The following is a 10,047-nucleotide window of genomic DNA, read 5'->3' as shown; positions in this document are numbered from 1 at the left end:
GCTTCCCTTATTTCTATTTACTTGCATTTCCTTGACACCTCATCACAAACCTCTTTTATTCGCGGGCATGTCACTCGTATGACAAAAGAGTGTATACTCTTGGATTCCTACTTTGCTTGCGTTCTTCACCGATGCAAGTTACACATAATCAAACTATAAAATGAGAAGCATTTCGATTGGAAGAAATTTCTGTTGAAACTAATAATAGCTAATAATAGAATTTGAATTAGTTACGGAAGAGAAGGAGGAGGTGAATTCAAATTCATCCACAAAATCATCCACAAATCTCCACAAAAATCTCAACCAATTTCGGGAATCCCCCTATAAAAGGACCTCCCTCCCCATCACTCAAATCACTCCTCCTCTCAATCTCAATTCAGTTTTCTGTTGTCACCAACAACTGGTATCAGAGCAATCTTGCAGCAACAAAAATGGCAGCAGAAAAACAAGTTGAGAACTACGTTCAGCCGGCTATCCCGAGGTTCGACGGTCACTATGATCATTGGGCGATGTTGATGGAAAATTTTCTCAGATCAAAGGAGTTCTTTGATATGGTGGAAACAGGTTATGAAGAGCCAAATGAAGGCGAGGTACTCTCAGCTGATCGACAGCAACTGTTGGCAGCATCGAAGTTGAAGGACCTGAAGGTCAAGAACTATTTATTTCAGTCCATTGATAGGACTATCTTGGAAACAATGCTTCAGAAGAAGACATCCAAAGAAATTTGGGACTCTATGAGGAGGAAGTATCAAGGCTCAACGAGAGTAAAACGTGCTCAACTACAGGCAGTTAGGAGAGACTTTGAAATTCTCCAAATGCAAAAGGGAGAAACAGTGAATGATTATATTGGCAAGGTTATAAGTCTTGCAAGTAAAATGAGGATGCATGGTGGTTCAATCACAGATGTTGCGGTCGTAGAAAAGATTTTGCGATCACTAACACCAAAGTTCGATTACATTGTATGTTCTATCGAAGAAGCAAACAATGTCGAGGAAATGCAAATAGATGAACTCCAAAGCTCCCTGTTAGTACATGAGCAGAGGCTCAATCGTACAAGTGCAATAGAGGAGATGACGGCCTTAAAGATATCCACACCAAGTGAAACTTAAAGCTCTAGAGGTAGAGGGCAAAGAAGAGGCAGAGGTCATGAGAGAGGCAGTCGAGAAAGAAATGGAGATGTTGGCAGGTCAGCAGACCTAGTCAGAAACGATTATGACAACAAAGGCAAGAGACACTTTGACAAGTCTATAAGGTGGAATGCTACAGATGTGGACGCCTTGGACATTACAAAAATGAATGCTATACCAGGCTCCAAAAGGAGAAAAGAAATCAATCCAATTTTATGGAGAGAAGAGAAGAAGAAACATTATTAATGTCATTCCATGCTATGAAGGTTGCAGATCAAGGTGTATGGGTCGTAGACTCTGGATGCAGCAATCATATGACAGGTTGTAAGGAATTCTTCTCAACTTTAGATGAAAATTTTCATACTACGGTCTCTCTTGGCAACAATTCATCTCTTCAAGTGATGGGGAAAGGAACCGTAGATATCAAGACTAGAAATGGCTTTGTAGAGTCTATTTCTAATGTATTCTACATTCCTGATTTGAAGGCCAACTTACTTAGTATCGGTCAGTTACAAGAAAAGGGGTATATCAATTGCTAAGATGAAGATGACCACCAACCGTCTATATCCGTTGACGTTAAATATCGTTGCCAAAAGTTTGATGGTGAAGAAAGAAGATACCACTTGGCTTTGGCATTTTAGGTATGGTCATCTACACTTCAAAGGATTAAAGACGTTGTCCTCAAAGAAGATGGTAACTGGGTTGCCAGATATTACTCCACCAACGGAAATTTGCGAGAGCTGTGTAGTAGCAAAACATGAAAGAAACTCTTTTCCATCTGGAAAATCAAGAAGAGCTCAAGCAATTTTGGAGTTGATTCATTCAGACATATGTGGTCCCATCTCTCCTGCATCAAATGGCAACAAGAAATATTTCATGACCCTCATCGATGATTTTAGTCGAAAAACATGGACTTATTTCTTGCACGCCAAATCAGAAGCCTTTGACTGCTTCAAAAAATTTTGTGCTACTATGAAAACCGAAACTGGAAGAAGAGTCAAGGTTTTAAGAACTGACAGAGGTGGAGAATTCTGCTCGAAAGAATTTATTCAATTTTGTGAAGAGAAGGGCATACGGAGGCAATTAACAACAGCATATACACGACAACAAAATGGTGTGGCCGAAAGGAAAAACAGGACCATTCTGAACATGGTTCGAAGTTTACTAAATAAAGGAGAAGTCCCGAAGGAATTCTGGCCAGAAGCTGTTGTGTGGTCCGTTCACATTCTCAATCGCAGCCCGACCTTTTATGTTAGAGATATGACTTCACAAGAAGCATGGAGCGGAAGAAAACCTGCAGTAGACCACTTTAGAATCTTTGGGTGCATAGCATATGCACATGTTCCTGATGAGAAAAGGAAGAAACTTGAGGACAAGAGTTCGAAGTGTGTGTTCCTTGGAGTAAGCGAGACCTCTAAGGCATACAAGCTCTACGATCCTTTGACAAAGAAGGTGGTGGTGAGTCGTGATGTAGTCTTTGACGAAAATAAGACTTGGACATGGGAAGAAAAGATCACTGTGAATCAGCAGATTCCTGTAGATCTTGAAGAAGAACAAACTGAAGCTCCTATTCAGCCTCACTATGAGTATGGAGAGAGCTCATCACAAGCTCAACCAGAAGAACCAGTAGAAGAAGATCATGATCATAATCAAAGACATCCAAGAACAAGAAAAAGACCAAACTGGATGATTGATTATGAGATGGATTATGAATCAAGTGATAGTGGTTATTTTGCATTCTTTATGGATAGTGATCCAATTGTCTATGAAGAAGCAGCAAAAGAGAAGAAATGGAAGGAAGCTATGGACAGTGAAATCAAATCCATAGAGAAGAACAAGACTTGGGAGCTCACTGATCTTCCTAGAGGGCAGAAAACAATCGGAGTAAAATGGGTTTTCAAAACCAAGTTGAATGAAAACGGTGAGGTGGATAAGTACAAGGCGCGACTTGTTGCAAAAGGATACAAGCAAAAGTATAGAATTGATTATAAGGAGGTATTTGCACCAGTGGCATGTCAAGACACTATCAGGCTCATAATTTCTATTGCAGCACAGAAATCTTGGCCTATTTATCAACTTGATGTGAAATCAGCCTTCTTACATGGAGAGCTTCAAGAGGAAGTATATGTGGAGCAACCAGAAGGTTTTGTTCAAAAAGGCAAAGAGAAACAAGTATACAAGTTGAAGAAAGCTTTGTACGGTTTGAAGCAAGCTCCGAGGGCATGGTACAGTCGCATTGATTCTCATTTTGAAAAGATGGGATTCACTAAATGCCCGTATGAACATACGTTGTATGTGAAAACTGAAAAGGGAGGTAACATTATCATTATTTGCTTATACGTCGATGATTTAACATTTACTGGCAATAATGAAGAAATGTTTGAATTTTTTAAGAAGAGCATGATGAAGAAATTTGAAATGACAGATCTTGGCTTGATGAGATATTTTCTTGGAGTAGAAGTTACTCAAACTCCCGCAGGTAACTTTATCTGTCAGAAGAAGTATGCTCAAGAATTACTTGAAAAATTTAAATTGGATGAGCGCACATTTGGAACTCCATCAGAATTGGGTTTAAAGTTGCACAAGGACATTGACGGGCGAGAGGTTGATAATAGGTACTTCAAACAAATTGTGGAAAGTTTGATGTACCTAACTTCAACAAGACCAGACATCATGTATGCGGTTAGTATGATAAGTCGTTACATGGAGCATCCAACGGAAAAACATCTCAATGCAGCAGAAGGATACTTCGTTATGTGAGAGGAACCTCTGATTTGGGGGTATTCTACAAAAAAGGAGATGATTCGAAGATAGTTGGCTATACAGATAGCGACTATGCAGGTGATATAGACGATCGTAAAAGTACTTCAGGAAGTATTTTCTTGATGAGTTCAGGAGCTATTTGCTGGTCTTCAAAGAAGCAACCTATTGTAACACTCTCAACGACAGAAGCAGAATTTGTGGCAGCAGCAGCATGCTCGTGCCAAGCAATTTGGTTAAGAAAAATGCTTGAAATTCTTAATCAGAAGCAACCAAGTACGACGATTATATATTGTGATAATATGTCAACTATTAAGTTGTCTAAAAATCCTTTGTTGCATGGAAGGAGCAAGCACATCGATGTTCGATTTCATTTCTTGCGTGATTTGTGTAAAGAAGGCATTATTGAACTCAACTTTTGTCGAAGTGATGAACAAATCGCAGACCTATTCACAAAGCCCTTGAAACAACCATTGTTCGAGAAGCTCAGAAGAAAGATGGGGATATGCAGAATCCAAGATGTATATCAAGGAGATGAAATGAAGTCCTAAACTGATTTCCGGAGAATTCAGTTTAAGGGAGGGTGTTGAAACTAATAATAGCTAATAATAGCTAATAATAGAATTTGAATTAGTTACGGAAGAGAAGGAGGAGGTGAATTCAAATTCATCCACAAAATCATCCACAAATCTCCACAAAAATCTCAATCAATTCCGGGAATCCCCTATAAAAGGACCTCCCTCCCCATCACTCAAATCACTCCTCCTCTCAATTTCAATTCAGTTTTCTGTTGTCACCAACAATTTCCACCTCATTGATGATCCATTCACAAGTCAAATAATGATATTAGTCAGAAAAGCAATAGTGATCATAGTGACTTTTTGTGAAATTGTTAGTTGAGAGGATTCAAATCTCTGAACTTTCGAAAAATTACATGTCAATTATCGTTGAGATATACTCACTTTGGCTTGATTTTGGTATTTTCAAACTCTACTCTATTATATTTTATATATTTTAATATCTAAATTTAATTTTAAAAAATTAACAGTTAATTTGTGTTTAAAAATATAGTCCCATTTTCTTGATGAAAGATTATTATTATATTTTTGCCAAGTGGACTAAAGATTAAAATCAAACTAAAATTATGGAGTGTATAATTTATAATATTTTTAGAATTATTTATAAAATTATGGATCCGCCGCCGCCACTGTTCGGAAGGATATAAATAAGTGAGCATTGACCATCCCCTCAGAATCTTACTTTGGAAGAGCTGAGTTCTTCGGATTTATTTCTGTTCAAGGTTCTGAATTTGGTTATTCCCACAATTCTTGTACAATGTATTTGAAAGAAGGTTGCTCTTTATTGCTGAAGATTCAGAAACCCCTGATGCCCTTCGTACTAAATTCAAGCCCCATCATCAATCCCCGTGAGCCCAATAAACAACACCTTCTGCAAGAATCCGATGTGCTCAAACAATTGAAAAGGGAACGCAATCTTTCATCGGCATTACAATACTTCTGCGCTGTAGCCAACTCAAACGCTTTCAAACACACCGCATCCACGTATAAGCTCATGATTGAGAAGCTCGGCCGTGAATGTGAAATGGATGTGGTGCAATACATTTTACAGCAAATGAAGATGGATGGCGTAAATTGCTGCGAAGATTTGTTTGTAAGTATAATAAATAGTCACAAACGCGCAGGCTCCGCCGAGCAAGCGCTAAAGATGCTCTATCGGATTGGAGAGTTCGGGTGCAAGCCGACGGTGAAGATTTACAATCATCTTTTGGATGCGTTGCTGACTGAAAACAGGTTTCAGATGATCAATCCCTTGTATATTAATATGAAGAAAGACGGATTAATTCCTAATGTCTTTACATATAATATACTCTTGAAGGCGCTTTGTAAGAATGATCGGGTTGATGCTGCACACAAGCTGTTTGTTGAAATGTCTAGTAAGGGCTGCCCACCCGACGCGGTTAGCTATACGACTATGGTGTCTTCACTTTGTAAAGCGGGTAAGATCGACGATGCTAGAGAGCTAGCGGGAAGATTTAAACCAAGTGTTCCTGTTTATAATGCTTTGATTCATGGGACGTGCAAAGAAGGAAGAGTTGAGGTAGCGATCAAGTTGTTAGGTGAAATGATGGAAAATGGAGTTGACCCTAATGTGATCTCATATTCGTGTATTATAAATTCTCTTTGCGAGTCGGGAAATGTTGAGTCGGCTTTTGCATTATTGGCTCAAATGTTTTCTAGAGGTTGTAGTGCCAATATCCAAACCTTTACGCCATTGATCAGGGGTTGTTTCATGAGAGGGAGATTCTATGAAGCTCTTGAATTGTGGAAGCTTATGATAAAGGATGGTTATGAGCCAAATGTAGTCGCTTACAACACTCTTATTCATGGTCTTTGCAATAGTGGGAGTTTGGTAGAAGCCTTACAAGTATGTGATCAATTGGAGAGGAGTGGTTGTCTCTCTAATGTGATTACTTACAGCATTCTAATTGATGGTTTTGCAAAAGCTGGTGATTTGGTTGGTGCATCTGAGACATGGAATAGGATGATATCCCATGGTTGTTGTCCTAATGTGGTGGCCTATACCTGCATGGTGGATGTCCTTTGTAAAAATTGGATGTTTGACCAAGCCAATTCTATTATGGAGAAGATGACTCTTGAGGGCTGTACTCCAAATACTGTAACATTTAACACGTTCATCAAAGGTTTGTGTAGAAATGGAAGAGTAGAATGGGCAATGAAAGTGCTTGATCGAATGCAAGGACATGGGTGTCTCCCTAATATCACAACTTACAATGAGTTACTTGATGCTCTATTCAGGACGAACAAGTACGCAGAGGCTTTCGGGCTTTTCCAGGAGATTGAAAAGGGAAATTTACAGCCAAACTTAGTGACTTATAATACCATTTTATATGGTTTTTCTCGAGCTGGCATGCTTGGAGAGGCGCTGCAACTTTTTTGTAAAGTACTTGTGGGTGGCACTACCCCGGATGCCATCACATATAATACAATGATACATGCCTATTGCAAGCAGGGGAAGGTTAAGACTGCAGTTCAGCTGGTGGAACGAGTTAGAACTATGAAGGAGTGGCATCCAGATATCATCACATACACTATCCTCATATGGGGTGCCTGCAATTGGATAAATATAGAAGAAGCCATTACTTATCTTCACAAGGCAATGAATCAAGGAATCTGCCCCAACTTTGCCACATGGAATGTATTGGTTTGGTGTTTCTTTGACTCTTTAGGTCATATGGGTCCAATTCACATTTTGGACGATATTCTGGGAAAGCGGTAAGATGGTGAGTTTGAAAGACGTTCATAAAACCAATTTCAGATGTAGTTGTGACCTCAGATTACGTACATACTGAGATTTTTGCTTGAACACACTTGTAGAGTTCTTAAGGATGCTTGGGCAGGTTATGCTCTTCTTGGCTTACTCTTTAAATTGACTAGCGGGGAATCAAATTCTATGGCATATGCCCAATTGGAGCAACATGCCAATGTTGAGTTTTTCTGGCACCTTTTTGTTATCATGGATGGTATCTTCTCGCCCGTGTGATGTTTATTGCAAAATGAATCAACAAGGTAATGTCAATTCTTCAGGCATCTTGATGGGTCACCATGCGTATATGTTTTCCCATACATGATTTGCAATATATTGTGCAGGGAATCCACCTTTTGTTCATTGTATGGTTAAATGGTTTCCACTACATTCATTTTAACGTGATTTGTAGTAATTATGGAAGAATCTCAACAGTCCGCTGAGACGTAAATCTTGATTATTATTGGAAAATTCCCTAGGAACACGATCATTACCCCCACCATACACAATCTTGAGAATCTTCTCGGTTTGTTCTTACGTATGAGAGTGAGTACTGTGTTAGGAATCACGACTCTCCACAATGGTATGATATTGTCCACTTTGAGCATAAGCTCTCATAGCTTTGCGTTGGGCTTTCCCAAAAGGCTTCATACTAATGGAGATGTATTCCTTATTCATAAACCCATGATCATCCCCTAAATTAGCCAGTGTGAGACTCTCTCCCAACAATCCTCAACATAATGATCTCCCACAATCATGTTGCCTGAAATCTTATCCTCAGCACCCGCATAGTTGGGTACCACAATGCCTTCATCTTTCAGGCCAGCACGTTCAAGCTTATTTTGCAGATTTGAGATGTGCTGCGTGAACTCTGCCATAGTTACTCCATATAGTTCAACATTTTTCGCTGCATATTGACCTGTTTATACTTTCAGAAGACCTGCTACAATTTGAAATATTGGCTCGTGGGATTGTGGTTAGTGTCATGCATGTGTGTATGATTTGATCTCATGCTTAAAATTATCTTTGAATTTCAGGGAATACCTTCTTGGAGACAGCAGATTCGAGTTTTGGATTTCCTCCCGCATAAGGAACCAGGCTATGGTGGTAATTCAAGCCATCAGCACAAGGGTCAAAAGGTGGTCTCAACCGGCGGCCAAATGCTCTATCCATCACTTTGGAATATGATGTTGAACAAGCCCAGTAATGGCCTTGGAAATCCTTTTACTGTATCTTTAATTATCCTGCGTGAATTGTATAATGTGAAATTCCCTGCAGAGATTCATGAAGGAGAAGTCGGTACGCGTTTTAGCGTATCTTTGATTGTATCTTTAATTATCTTGAGGGAAAGTTTGGAAAGGAAAGTCCAAAGAGGACAAACATTCTTTATCAGGGTGTGAAAACTTCTCCCTAACAAAAGCATTTTAAAAACCTTGAGGGTGTTGTCACCAACAGAGGGGAAGCTCAGAAAGGAAAGCTCAAAGAGGACAAGCATTCTTTATAAGGGTGTGGAAACCTCTGCCTAGCATACGCGTTTTAAAAACCTTGAGGGGAAGCTCGAAAAGGAAAGTCCAAAAAGGACAATATCTGTTAGCGGTGAGCTTGAGTTGTTACTATCACGGTCGTACTTTTTCAACCATGCGGCGTTGTAATCTTGGCACGCTTGCGACTAGCCTTAAATCAAGCTCCGTATATATTTTTCGCCCTGGCTTTGTGGTTTCATCAGACCTTAGGCAAGATTTGTTTTCGCCCGCCGAACATTGCTTATGAAAAATCTAAGCTTGTTCAATCACACTTGCCACCTGCATGTGCATGTTCAATCGTCTGCGACACAACCGACTTGCCTCTACACTAGGTCAAGTCATTCGGCTCAACTATACCCATACTCAGGGCCAAGGTCTTTCAATGCTACATCGCATCTCATCTTCTCATCTTGGTTCCCAATCGACATGGCTCATATGTCTTGACGTCATCCCAAGTTTCGGGATGTTGACCATCACAACTCACTCGGTCATGTTATCGGGAACGGGCCCATGTATCGTTCATCTCATCGGGACATTTGGAACATCTGTCTATCTAGGTACTATCGAGGCATTGGCCCTCCTGTGCCCATGTCATGTGATTTACGGATACCGTACCGAATAGCATGTGTATAATCCAAACTTTGGCACTCAGGCTGAGGAGCAATACCGACATACTTGTGTCACCCGGTATTGTCCTTGAAAAATCAATTTTAAAGGTAGTCGCCTGAGACACTCGTCTTGGCACACTCGCTCTCACTGTGACACACGCATCTGCCATAGGATAGCTTGCTTAGACCACAATAGAGCTAACATCATGCCTACTCCACACATAACATGATTTTAGTGAACGGTCATACGTTGTCATGGAGCATAACGTCCTATGTCCATTAACACCAAATTTAGCAAATATTCATCTTTCATATGGACTGACTTAACTATTTTCACTACCATCTTATTTTCTCTATTCTTAGAGTGACAAAATTTAATTGAGTTTCTTGCCCTCTTATTATATTTTTAAATTTTGTTCACCAAACCTTTTCTATATTTATTGATTCTAACCTTATTTTTATAACTTAAAATACTAATAAAAATCTAATTAAACCTCATTTTCATAACTTAAAATGCCTAACAAAAATCTAATTAATTGAATATGAGAATGAAAGATCTAATTCTTACGATCAATTTGATAAATTTAACACATATGTTGAGCCATTTCAACGAAACTCTAAGGAACGTTCAAACAAGATGAATTTGACACATATACTAAGTAAAAAAAAAAACCAAACATAAAC

General features: G+C 39.3%; 1 protein-coding gene across 4 annotated transcripts; it reads left to right on the top strand.

The window, feature by feature from the left end:
• Positions 1–5,092: 5,092 nt before the first annotated feature.
• On the top strand, positions 5,093–8,531 carry LOC111494828 (pentatricopeptide repeat-containing protein At3g48810). Of its 4 annotated transcripts, none has more exons than XM_023144818.1 (3): positions 5,093–7,201; positions 7,304–7,495; positions 8,270–8,531. In XM_023144818.1, the coding sequence occupies exons 1-2, from the start codon at positions 5,223–5,225 to the stop codon at positions 7,467–7,469; spliced, it is 2,145 nt and encodes a 714-aa protein (XP_023000586.1). In that variant the 5' UTR covers positions 5,093–5,222; the 3' UTR covers positions 7,470–7,495; positions 8,270–8,531. The 4 variants fall into 4 exon arrangements, with proteins under 4 accessions (XP_023000586.1, XP_023000587.1, XP_023000585.1 ...); XM_023144819.1 differs by lacking the exon at positions 8,270–8,531 and adding an exon at positions 7,577–7,846; XM_023144817.1 differs by lacking the exon at positions 8,270–8,531 and having other exon boundaries at positions 7,304–7,595.
• The last annotated feature ends 1,516 nt before the right edge of the window (positions 8,532–10,047 follow it).

The sequence above is a fragment of the Cucurbita maxima genome, unplaced genomic scaffold (genome assembly GCF_002738345.1).
Source record: "Cucurbita maxima cultivar Rimu unplaced genomic scaffold, Cmax_1.0 Cma_Scf00020, whole genome shotgun sequence".
In the NCBI taxonomy this organism is placed as follows: domain Eukaryota; kingdom Viridiplantae; phylum Streptophyta; class Magnoliopsida; order Cucurbitales; family Cucurbitaceae; genus Cucurbita; species Cucurbita maxima.
The sequence above is the reverse complement of the archived record's forward strand: the minus strand, read 5'-3'. Positions and strand labels throughout refer to the sequence as shown.

Coding starts and splice junctions, on each gene's coding strand:
- LOC111494828 (XM_023144818.1), top strand. CDS start 5,223: ATGTATTTGAAAGAAGGTTGCTCTTTATTGCTGAAGATTCAGAAACCC. Junction 7,202..7,303: donor GACGATATTCTGGGAAAGCG/GTAAGATGGTGA, acceptor ACACACTTGTAG/AGTTCTTAAGGATGCTTGGG.